The sequence below is a fragment of the Crocuta crocuta genome, unplaced genomic scaffold, assembly GCF_008692635.1.
Source record: "Crocuta crocuta isolate KB4526 unplaced genomic scaffold, BGI_CrCroc_1.0 scaffold177, whole genome shotgun sequence".
NCBI classification, from domain to species: domain Eukaryota; kingdom Metazoa; phylum Chordata; class Mammalia; order Carnivora; family Hyaenidae; genus Crocuta; species Crocuta crocuta.
In genome coordinates this window covers 3,738,348-3,764,579 of record NW_027531880.1, presented here as the reverse complement: position 1 = coordinate 3,764,579, position 26,232 = coordinate 3,738,348, and the positions used below count along the sequence as shown (strand labels likewise).

Below are 26,232 nucleotides of genomic sequence, written 5' to 3'. Positions count from 1 at the left end.
TCGGACTCCTGACCAGCCTCCCTGCTTTGGTCTCTGTGCTTCAAGTCTATACTCCACCCAGGAGCCAGGGTGATCATTTAAAAACCTATATCGGATTGAGGAGCTCTCATGTAATTCCTTCTAATGGCTTCCCATCATCCTTGGGGTAAAACCAAGTCCTCGCGATGGCCTCAAGCCCTTCAAGATTCAGTCTTTGCTGCTCCCCAGACACCAAGCTTACTCTTGCCCCCCAGGGCCTTTGTACCTCTTTCCCCCTCTTCCAGGATTGCTCTTCCCAGAATCCACGTGGCCCTCTCTTACTTCTTTTGAATCTCTCAGAAGTCATCTCCTCAGCGAGGCCTTCCTTAACTATCCTGTCTAAAACAGGCACCTTGACTTTTCTCCCCCATGGTACCTCTCATTAGCACACATTGCACATTTGTTCATTTTCTTGCTCACTGACTCTTTTTTACCAGCATATAAATGTCACAAGAGGACAGACTTTGCCTAGTTTGTCTATCTTGTTCAGTGCCTAGAATAGCACCTGGCACAAAGTAGGTGTTTAATAAACACACGTGGAATAACCCCCACAAAGATGCTGGTGGGATTATATTCAACATGTCTCCTGTCCCTGTTTTCATCAGCCAATGCCAGCGTTTGGCTTCCTCGAAGGCTGAATGACTTCCAAATATCTATCTTTGGGTTGGACCTCTTATCTGAGCTCCAGGCTTAACTATCCAATTGCTTACTATATATCTTCACTTAGATTCCTTAAAGACTCCTCAGCAGGATGTCCGCCCAGCTCTGACCTTGGGTCCTCACCCTGCTTCCCCACGCTGAGGCCACCCCGGCATTCCTGGTCTGCGTGAGCCGGGCTGCGCTCCAGCCCCTGCACAAGGCAGACGTCCGAGGGTCATTCTCCAAGTCTCCTTCCCAGCTTTTGGCCATGCTGTTCACCACCCAGGCCTGCTCACTTTGTTCCGTCTCCTCAGCCCGGACCTTTACTGACATTGGTCTCCCGGATGGGTGTGACAGTCTCATGACCAGCCTCCCCATTCCACCCCTGGGCCCTTCCATCTGTCTTCTGCACAGTAGCCAGTGTGATCCTTCAAAGCACAGCTCTGATCCTGTCACCCCTGTGCTTGGATCGTGGCTCATTTCCCTCTGCTCTTGGGGTAAAGATCGGAATCCTGAAAGTAGCATGGACATTCTACCGGGACACGCAGACACAACTGTCCGGGCTGTTGGAAAGCTGAAACACCTCCATTCCTCTCAACTAGCTGCAATACCTCCACTAGCCATTGCCTCAAGCTCTTAAGTAGCCCCCACCGCTGCTGCTCTGGCCCCTCTGTTCCTTTCCCCAGATTCTCCCCCTCAATCAGCAACTATAGCACGGCACAGCAGACAAACACACCCTCACACACACACACACACACGCACACACACAATGTGTGCACATGTGCATGCACACATACTGCTCTGGCCCTGGGGCTCACTCTTGCAGTTGTTGGCTGTTGTGACTATCGTCCCTGCCTGTAAGGTCCAGCACCAATCCCCACGTCACCTCTCCAGCCTCATCTGGATCCTTCAGCCTCTGCACTGCAGCTGCTCTGGGCTTCCTTAAACTTCCTGTGCTTTTTCCTGCCTCAGGGACTTCACACAGGCTGTTCTCCATGAAGGAGCACTACAGTCCTTCACATCATTAACTTCTACTTATCTCTTAGCTCAACTGTCTCTTCCTCATGGTAGCCTTCTCTGATCTCCAACTTAGGTCAAGTCTCATATATTCCCAAGAAATCCTATGCCTTTCCTCCACAGTGTTAAACACACTGCAGTTTGTCTATTTATGTGATTGTTTGATTAATAGATCTCACTACCAGTACACTACAGTTCAGAGAAAATAAAGACTAGTCCTTTTTTTTTGTACTATTAAATCCCTAATGCCTGGCACTTCCATACACATGTGGAGAGGTACAGAAAGACACTGGCCACGTGGGTCTAAATGCTTGGATAAGTGAATCAGGCCTTCATATCAAGATACCAGTGCATGCGTGCACATACATGTGCCCTTACGTGTGAATTTGTTCTTTGCTAGAAATATAATGATGACGATGATGATAAAAATTAGGGGACGTAATCCATGCATTAAGGAAACTGCCCTGAATACTCAGATGTCTCTTACATAAGCTGGTTCCTCTTTTTTCACTACTTAGCGTAATTACTTCCTATTACGGCGATGGTACTTCTTCTTTCCCCAAAACATACTGTTTGAAAGTGTGTTACTTATGTAAGGATCAGCATTTGCCATCTTATTGCTGTCACAGTCCACCGGCCCAAAAGATTCCAGCAAAAAGACATTGTCAAGCCATGACCCCAGGACAAGAGCCTGTTTTTATCATCTCAAAACAATGAAGGCCTGTTGGGAGGAGAAGAAAGCTCCAATCCCGTCACCATGCTGTCTCTGTGACCATCATAAAGCACTGGCGCCGTCGGCATGGCTGCACTAACGGGTATAACGAGGGCGGAAGTTCGGCCACTGTTGTCCTTCCCCGCTCCCCGTCCTTTACTCAGGAGCACAAGACGAACCGCCCGCGAACGCCAGGACGAGGCTGGCAGCACGGGTGCTCCCCAGGCACCGCGGTCCACGGCTCCTGCCTCTGCGGCAGCCACAGAGTGGGAGACAAATGCCTCCCAGGCCCAGGATGTGGGCCGCGAGGTCAGGAGCCCTGGGGATAAGCCAGCCAGGAGGGGCTTTGCAGGACCACGAATCCTTCCCTCTTCGCCCCTCTGACATTCACTTCCATGCCTGCTGCTGGTGCCTCTTTGAAACAGGGAGGCTGGCCACGACCACAGACACCAGTCTGAGACTGGACCTTCCCTCCAGTCCTCGCAGGGCTAAGCGCTACCTGTCACTGGCGCGGAGCCCCTAGGAAAGAGTGTCCGCAAAGTGCAATATTGCCCGGGGGCCTGCTGCTCTCCGAGCCCCAGATGAGCCCAGGAGGTGTCCTGAGGAGAGGCGGCAGGGGCCCAGGCCAGCTGCGCCCAGGGCCTCACCAGCAGGTGACCAATCAGGACAGAGCCATTTCCTGGGTGTCATCAAAATCTTCCAATTTCACACCGAAAATGAGCCCTGGCTCAAGGCTGATGAGCATCCAGTTGTCCCCGTTTCTGCTAACTAGATTCTTCTGAGAGCTGGCGTCTTAACCCTTGGAGGGCCTCCGAAGGNTGCTTCCTGCCCCCATACTTTTGCACCTACATCCTCTTCCCTTGAAAGAAAAGGGGTCACAGGTTCAGTCTGTAATCCAGAGGCCAAGCCTGGGCTCTGTGTGTTTGGTTCGAGTCACCGCTGGTGTCCTCGGCGTGTGCTAGTACACTCTGGTGCAGGGACAGGAGAAAAGGGGGAGGGCACAGACTACCCCGTCCACAGACTCAAGTCAGGGCTCATGCTTGTTTCCCCTCTGAAGTTCACTGCCATGAGCTTCAAATCATATCTACCTTTTTTTGAAAGTTTATTTATTTTGAGGTAGAGAGAGAACCAGCTGGGAAGGGGCGATGGGGCGGGGGGATAGAGGATCCGAAGTGGGCTCTGCACTGACAGCAGAGAGCCCAATGCAGGGCTTGAACTCACGAACTGTGAGGTCATGACCTGAGCCAAAGTTGGCTGCTCAACTGACCGAGCCACCCAGACATGCCATCTCACATCTACTTTTATTTCCCATCACACACTACCTGCTCCATCTTGTCTGATCTTGTAGCTAATGGATGTACACCACAGAGGACAAACTGAATCCAGATGGGGTCTTGCCCCGAGAGAAAGAGCAAGCGGCACATTGCATTTTAAGCAGGGTGGAGGGGACATGGAAGAGAGGCTGAGAAGGCAGGGGGAGAGGGGCACGCAGCCTGGGAGAGTTAACCTGCCTTCCAGGAATTGGCCCCTGCTGGCTTGTAAAACTCATCTAGTCCACCTCGACACGGGTGAGCCTTAGAGATGCTACACTAAACCAAATAAGCCACTCACAAAAGGACAAATACGGTTATGATTCCACTTCCACAGGGGCTCTAGAGCAATCAAATTCAGACACAGAAGGCAGAGTCTTGGGTGCGAGGGTCTGGGGAACGCAGGGATGGGAAGTTACTGTAACAGAGGCAGAGTTTCCGTTCTGCAAGATGAAGAGAGTTCTGGAGACAGATGGTGGTTGTTGTCATACCACAATGTGAATGCACTCAGTCCCACCGAACTGTACACTTGAAAATGGTTAAGATGGGGGCACCCGGGTGGCTCAGTCCATTAAGTATCCGAGTTTGGCTCAGGTCACAAGCGGCACTGGGCTCTGTGCTGACAGTTCAGAGCCTGGAGCCTGCTTCAGATTCTGTGTCTCTCTTTTGCTCTGCCCCTCCCCCACTCATGCTCTGTCTCTCTCAAGAATAAACGTTAAAAAAATTTTTTTATATATATATTTTTTAATGTTTTATTTATTTCTAGGAAAGAGAGAGAGAGACNGAAAGTCGGACACTTAACCGACTAAGCCACCCAGGCGCCCCCCCCTCAAAAAGTTTTTTTAAATGGGTAAGATGGTCAATTCTATGTGTTTTGTATTTCAGCACAATTAAAAACAACTTAATGGTTAAAACGGTATAAAAAATGATCACTGGTAAATTTATTCTACATTAGAAATTGAATTAGCACATGTACCCCAACAACTTTATCGGCTGGCCAAACCAGACCCACACACCCAAGCTGTACCCCTGTTCTCTTTCTAGACCACACTTTGCTCTTGTTCAGCCAGTTCCTAGATCTTTGGCCCCAAACCGGATTCCTTGGCCTTCAATCTGTCCCAAACACATTAAGTTTCCTTACTTCCCCCCTCCTGAAACCAAACCTGTCGCTAAGCCTCCAGAGAATGCACTCAAGCCATGCTGGCTCAGCCCGAGCCAGACTCGCTTTTATCAACACCTGACAGAGCAAGGGAGCCGTCATCACTATTTCCTTCTCGGCTCAGAGAGAACCCACAAAGGCCGCTCGTGGACAAAGGAGATTGAATGTCACCACTGACAACATCCTTCAAAGGCCCTTCCTCCTGCCCCTTTTCAAAGGCCACCTATTTGAAGACCACAGCAGGGATCAAGGCAACTTCTGAGGGAAGAGGCAGCAGGGGATGGAGCCTGGGCCCGGCCCACACTGTTCAGGCCTCAGGTCCTTCTCTGCAGGGCCCTGGACTGCATCTGGGATGTGAACACCAAGGTCAGGGCCTTCAGCAGGCGAAGCCCTTAGGGAATTTTGAGGCCGCTGGGAAAAGGTTAATAGAGGCAGCTTACAGCTGTCAGGCAACGGCACCAGACAAGAGCCTCTCTCCAGAGACCAACGCTCCTGTCCCCATCCCACTTACCTGGTTACAGGTGTTAATGTCTACGCCATTCCGCAGGTGATCCAGAGCTTTGTCCAAGTTACCTGATCTTGCTGCCCTCAGAAAGCTGGTAGCCGCATCGGCCTGTGAAGAAGAACACCAGGCTGTGAGCGTGCTCTGTGGTAACAACCTCAAGGTCCCATTCAAGCCCAGGGCTAAGAGAAAGGGCTGGGGTGACTGCACCCTCCTGTGACGGCACCCTGGTGCCCACCATGGCACCCAGGTCTGGAATGCCCTCAGGTCTGGAGCGTGAGGCTGCCTTTGAGGCCGCCCTCCCTTCTCCTTGGTCTCCTTATAAGCAAGCACTTCTGGATAGGACCTGGGATGGACCGCTCTTTGAGAGGGACCCCCTCCCAACAGTGAAGGCTCAGCGCCACCTGCTTCAGTGTTTCCAAGGGTTCCTCATCCCTCCAGAGGAACCCACATCACATAGCACCTGCCCCGGCAGCCACAGATGCCGGCATCATGGGGACCTAATACATGCGTTTCGGCACTATTCTGTGGTTTTGTTTAGGTATACAGCTCATAGCACCTACTTACTATGCACTAATAATCATTCCCAGAACTTCGCGCTTAATATATGTTTATATACCTGCACTGGCATGCATTTAATCATTTTTGAAAACCCCAAGAAGTCAGGGGTATTGTGGTCCCCATTTTACAGATGAGGACCTGAGGCACGGAGAGCGGAAGTGACTTGGGCAGAGCCACGCCGCAGGTAAGAAGCACAGCCCGGCTCGGAAATCCGTGAGCTTGACCTCTTTGCTCTGCTGCCAACTTAACGTGGGCTTTAGCTGACAGATGGGTCTCAGCTCTCCTGCACGAGAGTGAAGCAGCTCCTTGCCGTAGCTTCCTCGGCCACCCACCCCATGCACGTCAAGACCCCGCCACCAAGAACATTTGTTTGTGTTAAAGATGAATGACTGCCAGAGAGAGTGAGAGGTGAGGACAATCAAATAAAGTCAGCAAGTGTAGACAAGCGCAGTGGAAGAGCTCTGTCGGAGGGAGGGGCTGGCTCAGAGCAGGAGCCCAGCGGCTCCTGAGCACCTTTGCCCCCCGTCTCCTTATCCGTAGGCCAGGGCGGTAAGGCCTCACTTCTACCTTTGCTGTGAAGCTGAAAGGAAGTAATATGGATTATTACAGATTATTATAATCATTCTATCAGCACGAGTGCTGAGCTCTGTGCTCGGCACACGGTGCATATTCAGGTTGAGTTTCTTATGTAAGAGTTGTCACGGGGGCGCCTGGGTGGCTCAGTCGGTTAAGCGTCCGACTTCGGCTCAGGTCATGATCTCGCAGTCCATGAGTTCGAGCCCCGCATCGGACTCTGTGCTGACAGCTCAAAGCCTGGAGCCTGCTTCAGATTCTGTGTCTCCCAATCTCTCTCTCTGCCCCTCCCCCATTTACACACTGTCTCTCGTTCCTTCAACGATAAATAAGCATTAAGAAAAGAAAGAGTTGCCATGTGACAGGCCATCCATGAAGCGTGTGGTGCCAGTCCGCCAGAAGACCCACCCATGCCTCGCAGTTTCCTCTCGGTCCGGGGGTACTCTGCCTCCTTCCTTCCTGCTCCCTCCTCAGAGAGCAGGCTGTAGTGGACTGAATGGCGGCCCCAACAGACGTGTCTGTGCCCTACTCCCTGGAACCTGGCAATGTCACCTTATGAGGAAAAAGAGGCTTTGCAGATGCAATGAAGTTATGGGTCTTGAGACAAGACTGTTCTAGATTACCTAGGTTGGCCTGAATCCACTGACAAGTATCCTTCTGAAAGACGCAGGGGGAGACACACACGCCCACAAGAACACTTGATGGAAAGACTGAAGCAGACGTCAGAGTGCTGCGGCCACAAGCCAAGGAAGCCAACAACTGGCCGAAGCTGGAAGAGGCAAAGAACCAATCTTCCCCGAAAGCTTCCAGAAGGAGCATGGCCTTGTGTCACCTTGATTTCAGGTCTCTCGCCTCCAGAGAAGAAATACCGGTCTCAAGCCAGCAAGTTTGTGGTGATTTGTTACAGCAGCCACAAGGCACTGATACATACACACGTTACTGAAGCTGACGCAGTATTCTACAGTGAAACCCTGATCCCCTCCCCACGGCAGGGCTGCCTGCCTTTGCCAATTGCACAGTCCATCCATGGCAGAAAAGGCTCTCCAGCCTTACAGGTACCGCCTTCACCGCAGGCCTGGCCCTTCACCCTGGGGGGCTGGCCCTGTCCTTCCCTCTTGCCTCCTCCGGCCTCCAGGAATGCCCGAGAAGACTCACTTCCATTCTCTGCCTCTCAGCCAACCCCACACACCACTGCCTCACCGATCTTCCTAAAATTCTGATTTCCTGCCAACCCTCCCATATTCCAGGCCCCACATGCCCCACCTACCCACCCTGTTATATAAGCTCAAACCCAAGCTCTGTGCCCTCCTGTTCACAACATACACACGTTGGATCCCACAGCCCCCCAGCACAGTCAGCAGAAGAGCCCCTTCCTCTTCTCTCCTTTGTCTTCCCCTGGCATTCGCAGGCTGTACACTTGCAGGCCTATACCTCGATTACTCGTGGGACCCTGAAGCCCTCTGACACTCCCGTTTGCTAATTCCAACTCAGGTCCAACTCAGCTCCTATCTCCTCTATGATGTAGTCCTTGGACACTCACTCAGTATTTACCATCTTTAAATCTAGAAATAGAAGTTTGATTTTTTTTTAATGTTTCTTTATTTTTGAGAGAAAGGGATAGCGTGAGCAGGGGAGAGGCAGGAAGAGAGAGGGGCAGAGGATTTGAAGCAGGCTCTGTGCTAACAGCGGAGAGTCCGATGTGGGCTCAAACTCACAAAATGAGACTGTGACCTCAGCAGGAGTTGGATGTTTAACCAACTGAGCCACCCAGGTGCCCCAGGAGTTTGATTTTGTATTTTAAAAGTGTATTTTAGGGCACCTGGGTGGCTCAGTCGGTTAAGCGTCTGACTTCAGCTCAGGTCATGATCTCACAGTTTGTGAGTTCGAGTCCCGCATCGGGCTCTGTGCTGGCAGCTCAGAGCCTAGAACCTGCTTTGGATTCTGTGTCTCCCTCTCTTTCTCTGCCCTTCCCCCGCTCACACTCTGTCTCTGTCTTTCTCAAAAACAAATAAACATTTTTAAAAAAAATGCATTTTAAATACATCTTTCTCTGTTTCCCCAGCCAAATTCTTTGCTTCTTGGGGGAAGGGATCAAATCTTCTACCTCTTTGGAAATCCTCCAAAGCATGAAATGTCTGCTAGGCCAAGATCTCCCTTGGCCTAAAACACAGAGCACCTAATGTCCCCTGGGCTAGGCATCTGTGGTGGGGGAAATATTTCAGAAATGAGGATAGTTCTGGTGGTTCCGCATAAACTGATTCCCAGAGAAAGCAGGCTCAAGGTGTAATCCCTCAGAGAGAAGTCTGTCTGTGCCTGCTGAATCAGAAAGTCTGTCTGCATTCAACTCTTAGGAAAAATACTAAGTTATTCCCAAGAATGAGATTGTTTGAGAGACATATCTCCCACCCATCCCAACCTACCCAAACTATCTTCTGCACAATAGCAGGATTCTGGATGAAAACCTGAGCATGGTGGGTAAGAGCAATGCACTATCGCTAATGGCACGGCTTGACTTTTCAAAGTACTGACTCTGGAAAGTGAAGCAGAATGTTTATTACAGGCAGACAAGCAGGTAAATAGAGAGGAAGGGAAGCCCAATCTAGACGAGGCTGAGGAAGGTGAAATAGTTTGTAGAGTCTGTGTGACATAATAACGAAATTATAGCATTAACATCAGTCACTGGGCTGGTGTCTTATCAACATGGTATCTTTCATCCTTATCACAATCGGTGAGGTAGGTACAATGATCATCCCCATTTTAGAGGAAGTAATGGAGTTGAGGTTTGGAGAGGCTTGAGTTCTGCAGTTAACACTCGGGGATTCAGCCCAGGACTCCCTGATGAAAGCCCACATCCTTCCATTGCCCTTGACCCTGAGATGCCCTCTTAGCCATCTCACGCCTGAGGGGTATGCAGGCAGCCCTGACAGATTGTAGGGACTAGGAGGAGTCACGTGCCTTTGCCAATCAAACAGTTAATCCATGGCAGGGAAAAGGGTCCCAGCTCTAACTCTGAGGGCTGTGGTTAGGGCCAAGACAGGCCTCTAGGATGAGGCCATCTAGTCCCAGTACCTCCTTTTGGGGATAACAAAACCAAAGGTGAGAATAAAGCGACTGGCTAAAGTCACCTCTACAGTGAAAGGTGAAGTTCAATTGCTAAGGCCTTTTCATTTTCTGTTTGGTCTTCTCTGGCATAGAGTAGTCAGGACATTAGCAGGATCCTCAGGGTATCTGACAGGTGAATTATAGATAATGGTGTCACCCCCTCTGTGTATCACTCAGTTTAATTGTACAGTATATTTGCTGAGGTCCTATTTCAAGTCCAGGATTCAGCTAGGGCAAAGAGAAATAGAATAAAAAAATCAGAATATAGGTCCCTGCCCTCATGATTTGAAAAACAAAGTGACAGAGTTGTAAAGGGGTCATTCATGCATGCATGCACGTACTCACTGATTCATTCCACTAGCACTCAGTGAACACCTCTCAGGTGCCAGAGAATATTTAACCTACAGAGTAAATGACCCTGGGTTGGAATATGAGACCCATTCTCACCATCTTGTTCTTCTGAGCCCACACTGCCCATCTATCTAATTCAATTACCTCCAATTCAATGACCTGTCTCAGGTGCAATTTCCTGGTGCATCCAGGAACACCGTGTGTAATCCAATAGGGCAGAAAAGAGAGTCAAATGAACCTAACATGGTCCATTAGAATGTTTACCTGCGTAGATACTAACCAGGAAAACAACAATGGCAGCAAGGGCCAAATGCTAACCAGACTCTCTCTGAGCTCTGATAAATTGGAGCAGAATTCCTGGCCCTCCCCAAGGCCCACCTGTCCCCGGGATGTGGGGCAGCCTCGGAGAGACCTCTCTGTTCGAGGAAACTAGATAGAGGACCTAGCGGAAGCTGTTCACCGTGTTCCAGAAAAACAGTCCACAAGGCCCTGAACCCAGCATCACCACCAAGGAGCCGCCCTCCCCTCTGAGCACCCCGCTAAACCTGCCGCTTGTGTCTTCGCCCCTTCCTCATCTTGAGCTTCATTTCAAGCTAATTTTACCTGTGAGAAAACTGCTCATGCCTGCGGTGAGGGCACGAAGGGGTTTCCGTTGTGCCCTTGGCGCACATCCAGGCTGGTTAACCCATGTGATGTCACCGAACTTCCTTTCCTAACAATGTAAGTTTACCTTGCAAAAGGCCTTACTACGTTTTAGACACTTTCCATAAATTAATTCATTTCCTCCTCCCAAGAATCCCATGGGGCAGGTGTACTTATTGTCTCCTTTGCGCACGTGAGGTGACTGAGTCACAGAGAAGTAACTTATCCCAAGTCACACAGCTAATACATGGCTGGCCAGGGGTTGAATCCAAGTAGTCACACTCCAGGGTCTTTCGCTTCACCCCTGTGCTATACTGCCTCATGAACCAGTCATTTTTAGTGCTCATAATGTTCCTCTCAAGTTCCTCTGGAGGAAGGAAGCCTTCCACCGGCGCTCAGAGCCCACTTTGGCCGTGACTTCAGAGAAAGTAATGGAGGGGAACGGAAGGGACTCGAGTTCCCATCAAGGACTGCTCGGAAAAGGGAGGTGAACCCTTGGTTACCTGAGACACCCAGACTATTATTAAACTTGCACTTCCTGAGTGAGGTGATACGAATATAGCAATAGATAAGTAGCCGAGGGGGCTCCAGTGTCCTGGGAGGGAGAGGCCGGAAGCATACTGCTAAATGTCAGCGTGCCTGGCACACACGAGCAGCGAAGGCTTCAAGAACACCAGAGGCCAAGCGAAGCGGAGTTTCAGGTCAAGTAAGAGAATCCCAGGGCCTCTTTATACCTTCCCTGGGGCTGGCGATGGCCCAAGGTTCCCGAGAACAAATCCTGAATTACTTCCTCAAGGTCTTTAAGTGCAACATTCGTGTCCAAAAAGTTGAATGGAAACTGACCTATTATCAGTAAACAGTGATAAGATAATACTGATAACATCTCTTTCCCTAGGGGCTGTGTCTGAGCAAAATGCAGTTTCTTTAAGGAGGCCACTGTCAGGACTCCTAGGAAGAGACTCTAGATCCTCTCCTGGGGTTGCTGCAGCACATCCAGAAGACTAAGGCAGGCCAAGTTCCAGAGGCAGAGCTGTTTGCTGGGATTCGGGGACTGCCCTCCACATCTGACAGTTCTTTCCCACTCAGCACCTGGCTCGTCCTAGGAGCCTGTCGGGCCTCCCAACAGCCAGCGGCAGCCAGCGTGCACACCTGTGTGGCCCCAGCCTTTATCCCACCGGCTCCGGAGCATCAGACTTGAACCCCAGGCCACAGTATGTGTTTTCATTCTTTCATTTTTCTTTCCAAAAAAAAAAAAAAAAAGTTGTGCTGGTAAAGCCTCACAAAGTGTCTCCAGGAGCCCCAGTCAGATAGACTGCCACTGGCAAAGACAGAATGAACAGATAAAAGGTGCCATTAAGGAAATAAAACGTGCAGGCAGGGGTCCCTTGGTTCCCTGATAATCTCCCACCACAGCTGCCAGGCCTTGGGAAGAACCCTGCCGAGTCCCGTGCACTTCCTGCGGCCGGCCTTACAGGCTGGGTGATGCGCTGATGCGTGAGCGGCCCGAGTGGACCCCGGCGTTGGGAAGCCCCGGCGTGACCCCGCTCTCCCACTTGATGCTGTGCCCCACACAAGTTCCCAAACCTCAGTTTCCCCGTTGCCAAAGCGGGGATGATGCACAGCCGGCCTCAGGATGACAGGGTACAGGGAGGGCACGGGCCCCCCAGCACACAACAGCTCTGCCTTCCTCTCGCCCCCATTCATTTCCCGCTGGCTCTGGACCCCCGGGCACTAGCATGTCTTAAGGTTGAGGGCTCAGATGTGCGGAGGGTGAGGCGGCCGCTTCTCCGGCCAAGGCCAGCGCCGTGGCATCCCCGCGGGTGCGGGTGGGTCCCCGCGAGGGGCAGCCGGGCGNTCTCCATGGTTATGTCAGGTGGGAAAGTTAATGCGAAGCGATCTCGGGAGAGAAGGCACCTGCTGCCAAGCCCGGCGGAGGAGGTGCGTGGAGGGTGCGGGTAGGGGTGCGGCCCGAGCTGCAGGTGCGGGCCGGCCGGGCGGGGAGCGAGCGTCCTGCCGCTGCAGAAGGGAGGCACACACGTCCAATGGAGGTGAGGAGCTCCAAGCTGCATGGCGCTCCCGCCCTGCCTCCTGCCGCCCCGACTGCCCTAGTGAACGGGCCCCGGAGCCTGCAAAGACGGCCAGGGTGAGCTCAGCAAAGTCTATTTATGCCCCGTAACCAATTTGCATGTTTTGAGCTCTCACATCGTGTCCTGAGATACCAGCTAATCAGCCTATTCCAGATTCTGCCAGAGAGCCGCGCTGTGAAATGAAGCTGAGAGGCAGGACACAGATCTGTTACTACGATCTCCCTCATCCCTCAAGTGGTAATGAAACCTCGGCTGCATCGGCTGGAGTAAGCTCCCAGTTTTCTGTTCTGGGACCATCTTCACCTTTTCCTGAGGTCATTTCAGGAGTAGATGTCAAAAGCATGTAGCGGGGGAGGGGTGGTGGCCAAGTCTTGGAGGTGATGCCAGATTGTTAAGAACAGGTGACTAGAAGTGGTCGGCAANCCTGGTAATTGCCCCCCACCCCTTACAGATTGCTTGTTCAGACCATGGATGTTTTACATCATGAGCCTGGCTTCATGTTCTCTTCAAATAACAGTCTAGACACAACACCAAATGCTCTTTTTCCATCCCTCTTGCCCTGACATAGGCATGGTCGAACTGTGTGTGTGTGTGTGTTGGTGAGGAATTAACACACCAAGCACCTATTAGGTGATGGACATACTGCCTTACCTTAATTAATCCTCACAGCCGCCCCATAAGGTAGACGATGCTATTATGCTTGTAAAGAAACTGAGCCCAGAGAGAGTCAAGACCATAGTCACCACTGGTAAATGGAGGGTCCAGCTGACCCAAAGCCCTTCCATTAAGAGTGCTGGCAGGATTCCTAACAAAAGTGTACGCGGGGCCAGGAACAGATAGTGTGCAGCATGCTCCTGAAGGTTAGAAAAACCTCTGAGCAGCATGCTCCTGAAGGTTAGAAAAACCTCTGAGAGTGTTTCCCAAAGTAAAGTGCTCTTCAAGGCCATTCAACAGTTAAAGGAAAGTCCCAAATAAGGGGGATAAAGAATGATCAAGAGAAAAGGGCCATATGTTGTCCAAAAAAGTGATCTGAAGTGTATAATGCAACCAACTCCTCCCCATGTGAGTGAAAAAAAACCTGGTATTTGAACACTGCAGCATCAGAACCTTCCAGGTCTGAGACCCTCAGCATCATTGGAGGATGAACTTCAGGACAGGCCACCTCTGAAAGGGGCCTGGAAAACACCTGCACTGCTGTACCAAGGGCAAGGTGTCCAGATATGGGAAGTCACCCCAGCCCTTCTCTCCCCGTGCACACGTTGTTAACGCACAGGTCTCTTGCCCTGTGCCTCTTAAAACTGCCTCTCAGATTTGCTAAAATCCTCAATGAATAAATTATAGTTACTGGAACAGCCCTGATCATAGCCCAGTGGAATATCTCAAGGGATTCTAAAGCACCGTTCAACATTAATATTTAGAGAGAGAGAAAATGCCCTAATCAGATGGACGATAAAGAATATGAGGACTACTTTCAAAAACTGATACAATTGACTCGCGCCATGAAAGACAGACACTTTTTTAGCAGCTATATTAAGGTTTCATTGCCATACCATAAACAGCGTATTTAAAATGTACAATTTGGTAAGTTTTGGTATATGTATACCCCCATAAAACCATGACTACACTCATGGTAATGAACCTCCAGAATCACCTCCAAAAATTTCCTCCTACATCATGAACCCTCCCTTGTGCCAGTATGTCCACATCCCTGCCAATACTTGGTATGGCCAGTCTTAATTTAGACATCCTAACAGACGTGTAGTAAGTAGGATTTCACTGTGGCTTTCATTTGCACTCATCTAATAGCCAATGGTGTTAAACATCTTTTCAGGGAATTAATTGCCACGCACATATCTTCTTTGGTAACATACCTATTTAAATGTTTTGCCCATTTTTAAATCAGGTTGTTTGTTTTATCAGGGAGTTTTGAGAGTTCCTTATACATAGAGTATCTGTTTATTTTTTTTATTTCTGAGTGAGCACAAGCGAGAGAGGAGCAAAGAGAAAGGGAGACACGGAATCGGAAGCAGGCTCCAGGCTCCGAACTGTCAGCACAGAGCCTGACACGGGGCTCAAACCCACGAACGGTGAGATCATGACCTGAGTTGAAGTCGCACACTTAACCGACTGTGCCACCCAGGCGCTCCCAGATTATCTGTTTTAAAGGTGAGATAAACTAAGACATTGCAAGTAAAGTGAAATATTCAAAGTTACAGCAGTTATAGCAAAACATCCCCAGTCTAATTTTGGTACCCCGATCATGAAGCTCCTAAGTCCAGTGAGCCTTGTGCCATACAGTGCTATGGGTTTTACACAACCACAAAGAAAAAGGACGAGATAGTTACAGCGGACCAGAAGCTGAATACAACCCAAAGCACTGTGAGAATAATGGGAAAGATGCTGAGGTACTGTCAGAGGACCTGAGTACTCAGAACTGTCAAGAATTCTTTTAAAAAATTGTTCATGTTTATTTAATTTTGAGAGAGAGACAGACAGACAGACAGAGTGCGAGCGGGGGAGGGGCAGAGAGAGAGGGAGACACAAATCCGAAGCAGGCTCCAGGCTCTGAGCGGTCAGCACAGAGCCCAATGTAGGGCTCGAACTCATGGACCACGAGACTGTGACCTAAGCTGAAGTCAGACGCTCAGTCGACTGAGCCACCCAGGTGCCCCAGGATTGTCAAGAATTCTTAATGTTACCCATGACCTCGTTAAGGTTGAGCTTTACAACTTAAATATGCAAAGAAGCAAGGCCCAAGAGGAGAAGGAAACAATCTCAGACAGGAAGGAGCTGACGTGACCAGCACTAAGGAGAATAAAGGATTTAGCCCTTCAGATGTTAAGGCCTCCCTCTGGCACTAGAACCTGAGCACGGGCCTAATGATATGGTGCCTCTCTCACGCGCGGTAGCCTGGTCAACATGATTCCATTATAGGCTTCTCACAGGCAGAGGCAGCTTGGTTCAACGGTTCTGTATTCCCACTCCCTCCCCCTCGCCTTCCCCACCTGCCCCTCTGTGTGATTAGCACAGTGCTGGGCAGTGGTGCCCAATAAATGCTTGCTGACCAATATCTAAAGAGGGCATATTTGCCGTCATAAAGAAAGGGTATGTCACGGGGTTACAAACTGATATAGAGAAGATTTACATTAGGCCTCAGACAGGAAGAACTTTCCAGCTGTCAGGGATATGACTTAATAGAACTCATTACTCAGAAAGGGCTGAATCTTTGCTGGGTACCCTTCAGGAGGGCAGAGGCAGATAACCCACCATTGGGTATAGCATATAGAAGCACAGGAGAAACTAAATGACTTGTCACGGTGTCTTTGGGCTCTAGGCATTCAGAAAGATAAGGGATTATTATTTTCCCCATGAGCTGACTGTCCCTTCTCTACCCTCCATCACGACCACATCTTTGGACGACAAATAACCATCCCGCTCCCTACCAGTTTCCTTTTGTTTACCCCATACCTGAAGGCTGCACTTAAAAAAAAATTTTTTTAATGTTTTTATTCATTTCTGAGAGACAGAGAGAGACAGGGCATGAGCGAGGGAGGGGCAGAGAGAGAGGGAGAAGCAGAATCGGAAGCAGGCTCCAGGTTCTGAGCTGTCAGCACAGAGCCCGATGCTTGGCTCAAACCAATGAACCGTGCTGAAGTCAGCCGCTTAACTGACTGAGCCCCCAGGCACCCCAAGCCTGCACTTTTTTGCAGGTATTGAAGGTGTCAGGAGACCTGTCAGGGACAGTCGCTGAAACCGAAGTCAAGCAACAGAAAGGAATGGAAGGGCTAAAGAAAACACCAGCGATTCTCAGGAAGGACCCAAGACCACTTGTTCCATCCTTACGTTCACAGCATCTACAGATTTTTTTCCAATCCTGCTAAATATTTTACCAACTGTCTCTGCAGTTCCCTCGGCAGAGGAGCATAATGAGATGCTAGAGGCTTCGGCCGTGGAGTCTATCCTCTAGGCCACATCCAGCTATGTCAGGAGGAGACAGTGCGGGAGCAGAAAGGGAAGCAATTCATCGTATAAGACAGAAAACCCCTGAGTGTAGTGGGAGCCCAGGACAGTCTATGGGGCCCTGGCCATGAATTCCCCTAAGAATCTAGCTCTTCCACAAACCGGGAGAACACGTCTCTTTGCTCCAAAGCCTAGAACAAAGGATCCCAGGTGCATGGGGTTCTTAGATGACTGTGCCTCCCCAGAATGTTTTGGGGGGACAGGAACAGGCAGCTTCAGCTTGTGGCCAGCCAGGACACAAGCTGGCTCCCATCTCAAGGAACGTGAGAGCTGACATTCAGGGCAGACCCGGGATTCCAAAGAAAGGCCTCCTGCCGCCTCATGCCCTGGGCAGCAGCCACTGCTCTTTCCCTGCAATTAACTCAAGGACAGATGTGCCCCTCCTCCTCCTCTGGTTTAATCCTCCTCCAACTCAGATGTGGAACTAACTTAGTAATGACGGCACTGTTTGCTTCCCTGGGCAGCCTTCAAAGACAACAAGTTAGTAGGCCTGCTGCTCTGCAGTTGAACTGCATACATTTTGATAAAGGAAATAACTTTTCTGAGTATTGGTTTCTTCATCAACAAAATGAAAATAACTTGACTCACTTCTCCAGGTATTGTGGAAATAATGTAAGGGCACCTGGGTGGCTCAGTTGGTTATACATCCGAGTCTTGATTTTCAGCTCAGGTTATGATCCCGGGGTCGTGGGATCGAGCCCCACATCAGGCTGTGAGCTGAGTGTGAAGATTTTCTCCCTCCCTTTCCTCTGCCCTTTCTCTGCTTGCATGCACATTCTCTCTCTCAAAATAAAAAACAATAATAATATTAAGAAAACAAAATAATGTAAATGCCTAGCAACACCAAGGACACACAGCAGGTACACAATAAGTGACAACTGATGCCCTTTTTTCCTCCTCTCCTCCTCTTCTTCTCAAATAAAGCTTCCATCAAAGGTTAACCCTTCCCACCGCCCGGAGGTATGGGGTGTTGCTGATCTTGTTTCTGTTCCGGAAAATTAGGGCCTCATTACAGCTTATCGAAGGCCGAACATTCATGGCTGTGAACAGGACCCCAAGCCCCCAGCGCTCTGCTACAGCGACTGAAGTTGGTTTACGATGCACCATTTCAATGCAGAGAAAAACCGAGTCTCGGGCGTGTGTATAGCCGAGCCCTGGGTCTGACAGCTCCCCTTGTGGCCTCCCTGCTGCTGGCTGCAGCACATGGCCTGCTGACCAGTACAACTCTGCTCCCGACCATTCTTCTATCAGTCCAGCCCCTCATCCACGCAGGGAGGTGCCCCAGCTCCCGGAGCCTCTGGGCACAGAGGATAAGGGTGGCTACCAGGAACTCCACCCTTTACTGAGAAAGGCAGGCTCTTTATCGCAGCTGGAGCCAGCCATCAACCACCCCGGGGACTTTGTAAACCATCAAGAGCATTGCTGCTGGGAAAGAGTTATTCCTCATCTAGACACCACTGCACCCCCCTGCACTAGCCCCACCCCCTCCGCCCAGTGATTAATTGGGAAGGAACTTTACAGAATATGGGCTGCAGCTATTACACTGGGTGGACTGAGAAATCCAGTCTGACTCCCGTCAGATCTTGTAATTCCTTTTTAAGCTTTTCAATAGTGAGAGAAGAAAGGGAAAGGAGGGGAGGCAGCCTTGGTTGTTTTGCTGTTTAATTCTGTGTGGAGGGCACCCAGTGGCCAGCTGGATGGCCCCAGGCGCCCCGCCTCCCTCAAGCAAGGGATCCCAAGTGTGGGGTCTATTTAGGGAGGTGATCAGAGCCGGGTATCAGGTCCCATAGCACTGGCACTGATCTCTATCGTGTTCCTTTTAAGAGGGTTGGCAGGGCTGGAGTCTATTTTTAAATCCATGAGAAAGGTGCTACAGGGAATCCAGAGAGGGCCAGCATTAAACCCGAGATCATTACGGGGGAGGTGGGGGAGAGCAAAGCTGAACCTAGGACTTTCTCTTCACATACACGCAGGGGTTCCCCTTATTCCTGGGACTGGACAATGACTGTCCTTCCAAAGGGATCTTTTAGTAGCTGTAAGCCCGCTCTGACACGACCTCGGTGGAATTTGACTCCCCACCGAGCCCTCAACTTGAAAAATGGTTTTAGGCTCTGGGTCCCTCTTTCAGTATTGAGATTTTTGGGGGGTATATCCCCACTCCTGGTGTGAAAAATCAACGTGCTTTTGAATATACTTGCCATCTCCCTCTCTGATTTTCAAATCATGTGCTCTGAACCACCCCTCCTCACTACCCCCATCCCTGCCCCAGCATGGCCAAGCTCAAGGCCAAGAGTTTGGCGATGGGACGGGCCAACAAAGCCTGACGTCCCCAGTGGTCTCTGCCCAGTGCCCCAGAAATCCTGCCCCTGTGCTGGAGAGAATGGAGGGGAGTGGTCCCAGTGGCAAGTCTACAGGGGACAGGACTATTTTCCTAATAGCGAGAAGCAAACAGGCAGCCAAACGTCACTGTTTCTCAGCCAATAACCAGATGAAGAGAGCAGAATGTTTTATGTACAATAACAACTTTCAACTTCAGTATCCATTTCTGGTTTTGGATAAGAAATAGAACCGGAATTCCTAAAGAACTCGATGCCTGGAGAAGAAGCAAATGGCTTTTGCCTGCCGAGCAGTTCTGGAACCAGCCAGGGCTACCCAGGCAGGGAAATAAGTATGAGATGAGGGGTCTCCTCATCTTTGTTAATCTTGGCATCTCCACGCCCAGAACAGAAGCAGCACGAATACATGTCTCTTGAGTTGAACAGGATTACGTTCCTCAAGTCAGCGAAATGGGAGCTCCAGCCAGGCTGGGTCAACACAACATAGGCGTTAGCATGATACAGACCACACACCCAGAGGCTAAGAAAGGTGAGCTGAACTAGAATCCAAAGAAATTCATTCAATTCAGATTTTAAGATGAGTCACATCCATGAAAAAAAAAATTCAGATGTTCTGAGCTGGTTGGCCAAATTGTTCATTTCCCCACACGCTGTTATGGCCCCTGTGGAAACAGTGTTGGAACCAGTCACTTCCTAGGTGGGGAAGAGCCCTGGCCTGTGCACCAGGAAAGGACCCTGCACCCCAATGTGCACCACCAGCCTTTCCCCCACCATCTCTATTAGCACAAAACTACCAGCCCAGGCCGAAAGAAGCAAGTCTGCTCCCTCACTCCCAAGGCTGTCATGTAGATGGGTCCTTAACAGACCCCACCTCTCTGCTTTGAGTAAGGGGGTGTTGACAGGTCATGGGGTGCATGAGTATAATTCTAAAGGCATCCCCCTCATCAAGCATGCTGGCTCATGTCCTGTTGCCATGTTTCACTTTCGCTGCTGTGCGAGGCTCGGGCTGTGCTCAGAACCAACACTTCAGAACATATTGCCTGGCGGCTGACTGGGGAGCCCAAACTCGGGGTGGAAATTACACACATTTTGGAAAACATGTACGAGACGCACTGCCAGAATGGCCCAGTTTACTACACTCTGTCCAGTGCTCCCACACATTATGGAAACCTTCCTCTGCAGCCCGCTGGTTAGGAGAAGAAGACTAGTATACACTGGAGAAACTGCAGAATCAAACCCACCTCATACTTGGACATGCTAACATGGGCTTGGCTATTGGCAGTGAACCCCATGGTCAGTTTCCAAAGGATGTCCAAGTGTCCATTTGGAGAGCCTTACATGGCTGACCGGTAGATCCGCTCAGGTCTCTCCTTTATTTGAACAATTCTCCCTAAAGAGAGAAAGCCAAAATGGGTAGCCCATCGCCAGCCTGACCTGCCTAAAGAATTCCAGAGGGGCCTGTGCTCCCCAAGCTTTGCCCGGCCTCTGGGGCAAGGTTTCCCCAGCTTGGGGGTGGGGGGGCGCAGTGTTGACTCCACTAGGAATACTGGGGTCTGGGAAGATCATGCCCTGTGACCCCTCTTCCCCACCCTCTGGCCCATAATACTTCACTCTGATGACAATGAGGTACAGAGAAAAGAGCAGGAAGGGGAAAGAATCTGAAAATAATAACAGCTCAGATTTAAGAGTCAGGCGCCATTGGAAGTATTTTAGATGTCCACGCATCAAATCCTCGCAACCACCCTAGAAAGAAGCTGCCATCAGGATTCCCATCTCACAGAAGGCAAGGTATGGCACAAAAGCATTTGGTAATTTGCCCAAAGACCCCCAAGGGCGCTACGATGCCTTCGGCCATGCATGAGGTAGAGGGAAGGGCCATTCTGGTTTTTGCTTGATTATATGAGCAAAGGTATCTTTAGGGTAGGTAAGAAAAGTGAAATTCAGTATTCTCTAGGAAGAATGACTCAGTCTTGGAAATTTGAGTGCAATCAAGGGCCTCTTTATTACCTTGGACATTCCCGCTACTCAGAAGAAAGCCCAGCCACGATTAGAGGCAATGTTCAATACAGAAATGTTTACAGGACCCTAGGCCCTAAAGGGATTAATGAGAGGTGACTGAGCCAAGACTGTTTCTTCCCAGTGGGTTGGGGAAATGGAGAGTCTTGAAACAATCCCAATCTACCCCCAATGAGTTCTCTAGAATTACGACTTCAGGAATACCCCCTTCGGTACCAGCAGCTCCAGGAAGCAGGTGCTGAGCCTCCGCAGCTGGCCCTGGGAAGGGATAATGAGGTGGTAGAGTCCTTAGGGACCCTCTGCCGTAGCACTGACTTCTTTCCCCTTCCTTAGGGCCCTGATGGTCAGGGGCAGACCCAGCTGGCCAAATGCTGACTGAAGAGGTTTCTTCTCTCTCCCTGGAGCCAAAACACTTCAAAGCAATTAAGCCCAATTAAACCAGTACCTGGCCTACCTACCATCCCCTGAATTTTGCCAGTCCTCACAACCCCACAGCTGGATGACAGGCTCTTTCCTTCGAGATCCTCTTAAGCCTCTTTCACAACAGGGTACTTAGCAGTAACCACTGAGAACACCTTGGCATCTGCCTCCGCTTCCCGGGGCCTCTTTTCTCTTTCCTACCAAGGCAACAAGAGCAGGTGCCGCACACAATATTTCACACAGGGCTCATCATATTATTCTTAATAATTGAATAGAGACCATTATCGTTCTATTTAATCCTCTTGTGAATTCTGGCTGGCTTCTCTTTGAGATATATTTTCATACAGTATTTATATCACCCCTCATATAATTACTGAAATAAAAGGGGAGGAAATAAGTCATAAATCACCAGCCACATCTGCATTTCTCTCTGTCTCGCTTATCTGCAGAAATCCCCACCAGAATGGGTGATTCCCAAGGTATGTCGCTCATTTGGACATTTCTAATCTGTACAATGATGAAGCATGTCTAGCTGGTCCCTTGGCTTCATAACTTTCTAAAGAGATAAAATGTTACAGAAGCATTGATGTGCTTTCCATATCTAAGATTTTATGACTTTATGACTATCCTTCTTCTACTCTAAAATCAACCTTGACTTCTACTTCTATAAACTGCTTTTCATGATGACCTTTCTCAGCACCCCTGACCTTGAACTGCTAAATAAAGGTATGTTCAGCATTGGAGAAAGAATGAGAGAAATGGGCAGTGAACCACGGATCACTAAAAAACCCATTATCATTTCTGTAATGACTGGGCTGGTTCTTAGCCTCCAGAGAAAAAGAGAAAGAGAGAGAGAGACAGTTCCAGGATTTCTGAAATGAGACACAAATATGCCGATCAACATTTCCAAAGGAAAATCATTGCCAATATCCATACCAGCCTTTGGCCCCTCAAATGCTTTTAGGGTGAGGGTAACAGAGAAAAATTACCAACGAAAGACTTAGTGGTACTGACAGGTCTGCTTCTCATTCATTTATTCTTCCATCCAGATATGAACTGTTGAATTGCCATGTGCAACCCGAGAACCCAATGGAAGACATAAGTAAGTATATTCCGTGGCTGCTACCCTAGGGAAGATGGCAAACTAATAGAGATAAAGATATAGCTATATGGAAAATAAATAGAACAACAAAAGGGATAAAGAGTCAGTAAGGATGCCCCCATGGCATGGGTAAAGCCAATGAGAGGTTCCGGCAAGAAGTGCTGGGAGTTCAAAGGAGGGGCTACAGCACTCAGGGCAATCTTTTATCCAGCAATGAGATGTGAACCGACCTTAAGGCCAGCCAGTTTTTAGAAAGTCACGGGGCTCAATTTCAACTTGGAGCCTGTGCCCCAAGTGTTTGATTGTAGAAGATAGAACACACGGGTCCAGAAACAAACCCTTGTAAATACAAATATATATGTAAGGCAACAAAATAAATGTGCCTACTCCATGGAACTGTGTGAATATTATGTAAAAGAATAATTAATTCCAAATGATAGTCCAGCTTTTAACGTTTTAAATATCTCCTGTCGTGAGGTTGAAGGGACTTGCCATCTCTCACAAAGGTTTTATGCAAACAGGAAAATGAGATGATGGTTATTGGACTCATTCCTTTGTTTAAAAAATATCTAGGGGCACCTGGGTGGCTCAGTCAGTTAAGCCTTTGACTCTGGCTCAGTTCATGATCTTGCGGTTTGTGAGTTTGATCCCTACGTCGGGTTCTGCACTGGTGATACAGAACTTGCTTGGGATTCTCTCTCTCCCCCTCTCTCTGCCCCTTCCCCACTTGTGCTCGCTCTCGCTCTCTCTCAAAATAAATAAACAAACTTAAAAAAATGTTTAAATATCTATACTGGGGCACCTGTCTGGCTCAGTCGGTAGAGCATGTGACTCTGATCTCGGGGTTGTGAGTTCAAGCCCCACATTGGGTGTAGAGCTTATTTAAAGAAACGTATGTATCTGTGTGCTTGTTCAATGCCAGACACTCTTTAGGATACAGCACGGAACAGAGAGACAAAAGTCCCGCTCTCAACGAGCTTGCATTCTAACAGGAGAGAGGGCAAGTGGATGGACAAGCAATAAAGATATCGATCCTACAGGGAAGTGATAAGGGTCACAAAGGACCATCACACAGGGAAACAGACAGAGAATGAGGTGGGATGAAGTGTTAGACACAGGAGGCCTCTCTGCGGGTGATGCTGGAGCAGAGAGCTGAATGCAGGCAGAGATGGAGTGTGTGGTTTCTGGAAATGCAAACGTTGTGACGCAGTCAAGGAACATTCTAGTGCTCTACCCCAGCCCTCTGCCACCACTGAAGCATGCCTCTTGCTTTACACCAACAGATTCTGTGCATCTTTTGATACTCATGGGACAAGAAAATTAGAAGCACTCACTGGTAGAGGAACCAAAAGAAAGAGATAGTAACAGGTACCATATGGGGGGGTGCGTACTAAGGGGTAAGAATTGTTCTAAGCATCTTACAAGTGCTAGCTCATTTAATCCTCACAGCAACTTTAGAAGGTACATGCTCTAACTGTCCTTATTTTATGAGTGGAAAACAGAGGCACAGAGAAGTTAACAAACTTGCCCAAGGTCACACAGCATATAAGTGGTAGAGTCAGGATCTGAACTCAGCAATTTGGAGCCAAATCTGTTCTTGCAAGCCTTCTGGCTCTAGTGGACGACGAGACTGTGGAAGGATAGAAAAGCCCAGGAACTCTGAGCCATAAATAAGCGAGACGTCACCTCTGGCTGGGAGAGAGAGGAGAGAATGCCAGGGAAGGTCTCCGTTTGCTAATGGCAGCGCGGGGCGCATTCCACAGTGGTGCTTTGTCCAGGCCACTTACCCTAATTATTATTTAGCATTTGCTAAGTGCCTACCCTGTGCCGAGGCCAATCAGGGAAGCTGAAGTCACAGACAGCTGAAGCAGACCCCGGGGCCTCCCTGGGGACGCCCTGGAATACAGCTGGCTAATCAGACCAGATTGGAGGCCCAAGTTCACCTCCTCTCGAATTTTAACCAGTAGCTTTCAATTATTTCCTCTTGGACTCTGACTGAATTCATAAATAGCGTTAACATTTTTCAAATATCTGTAGGAGTTTGTTGAGTTAACCTGAGTGACTCATTATTATAGCATTCAGCTATTCCCCTCTCCTCCTGGGGGATGAGACATCCTCCTACATCCCACCCAGGGGGGAGGGGAGAGGAGCAGACTCCTCTCCTTCGGTAGATTCTTCCCACCCAAGTGGGTCGATGCTTGTTGGGTACACATGGTAGTGGTTTTCCGGGAGCGGAAAGCCTGGGTGGCTCCAGAACTCGCCCAGGCTATTCTGAGGGAGCCTGTGTGTGTGTGTGTGTGTGTGTGTGTGTGTGTGTGTGTGTTCATAGACAGTGCCTGTGAAAGGCAGCTTCAGACATTGAGACAAACAGTGGATCCAAGAGCATTAGACTCTAGGGATAGAGGTTGGGAAGGAGAGAGGATGGTGAGGAGGGCAGGGGACTGCTGGACACACTGTTTTTTCTGCCAGATGGTGTACTCTGGGTTTTTTAAAAACTATTTATTTTTCAGAGAGAGAGAGAGAGAGCAAGAGTGAGCAGAGGAGGGACAGAGAGAGGGACAGGATCCTAAGCAGGCTCTGCGTTGACAGCAGAGAGCCCATTATGGGGCTGAAACTCACGACCTTTGATATCATGACCTGAGCCGAAGTCAGACACTCGACCAACTGAGCCCCCCAGGCGCCCCGGCAGGTGCATTCTAGTTTACTGGATGGAGTACTTAGAGAGGGTGCAGGCAGTTGGGGGAGGGGAGAGAATATGTCACCCACAAAGAGTCTAAAGTGGTTTCACATTTAACTTGCAATCATGCTTCGCTAAGAGACTGGTGAAGTCCCTCACCAGAAAGGCTATCGAGAAAGGTCTCTGCCCTCTGCTTCTTGTGGAAAATCTCCCTCTTTGGGGAAAAAAAGCCAGCACTTTGGGTCTGAACTGGAGGCTCTCTTTGGAAGGCTTGAGAGAGAAGGTGAAAACCAGTCAGATGTTTTGTCAGTGACGAGGAGGGGGGTTCCTCTGTGGCCTCGCACCTCACCCTGAAATCTCCTCGGCCACCTCAACCTTCCCTGCCCTCTGCAATTTTCCAGGATGCTTAGCAAGCTTTGCACCGTCCGCAGACCCCTGCCCCGTGGCTCTTCCCTACTTGAAAAGGCACTCGTACAATCCAAGGGACCCTTTGCAGGCGGACCCCACAGGGCCCACCCGCAGACAGCAGCTGTGCAAGGCGCCTTCTGCTCGGTGCCACATCCCAGGGGTCACAGGTGTGGAGGGCTCAGCAGGACCCACCTTTCCTGGCATTCCGAGCCCTGGGTGCTCAGGTACTGATCTCACCACGCTTTCTGCCTCTCTGTCCACTTCTGACCCCCCCTACACACACACTGCTGCTGTCTTCTGCAAAAGAAGAAGCATGCAGCCATTCCCAAACCCAACGGAAACTGAAATCAGAAACTGAACTCCCGAGCTGCGTGCTCTGAGTACAGCCGGAAAGGCATCGATTTCAGGGCCTGGGAACAGCCCCTCATCCCCTGGAAGGATGAGAGTCTGGAAGGATGAAGTGACTGGCTCAGGGCAGAGGTAGGACCACAGACCAGGCCTCTGTCTTCTAGTCCAGCATATTCCGCAAGCTCATCCCTGGGGTCTGCTTGGGCAGCCCCGTCTCCCTGCCCTGACGGGA

At 49.8% G+C, this 26,232-nt stretch overlaps 1 protein-coding gene across 1 annotated transcript in view; it reads right to left on the bottom strand.

The window, feature by feature from the left end:
• The window catches only part of ANK1 (ankyrin 1), a 212,501-nt gene that overhangs the window by 91,806 nt on the left and 94,463 nt on the right, over nt 1-26,232 (bottom strand). Inside the window, exon 2 of the mRNA XM_077773123.1 lies at nt 5,367-5,468. Within this exon, the coding sequence (XP_077629249.1) occupies nt 5,367-5,468 (102 nt within the window). The remainder of the gene's footprint in view (nt 1-5,366; nt 5,469-26,232) is intronic.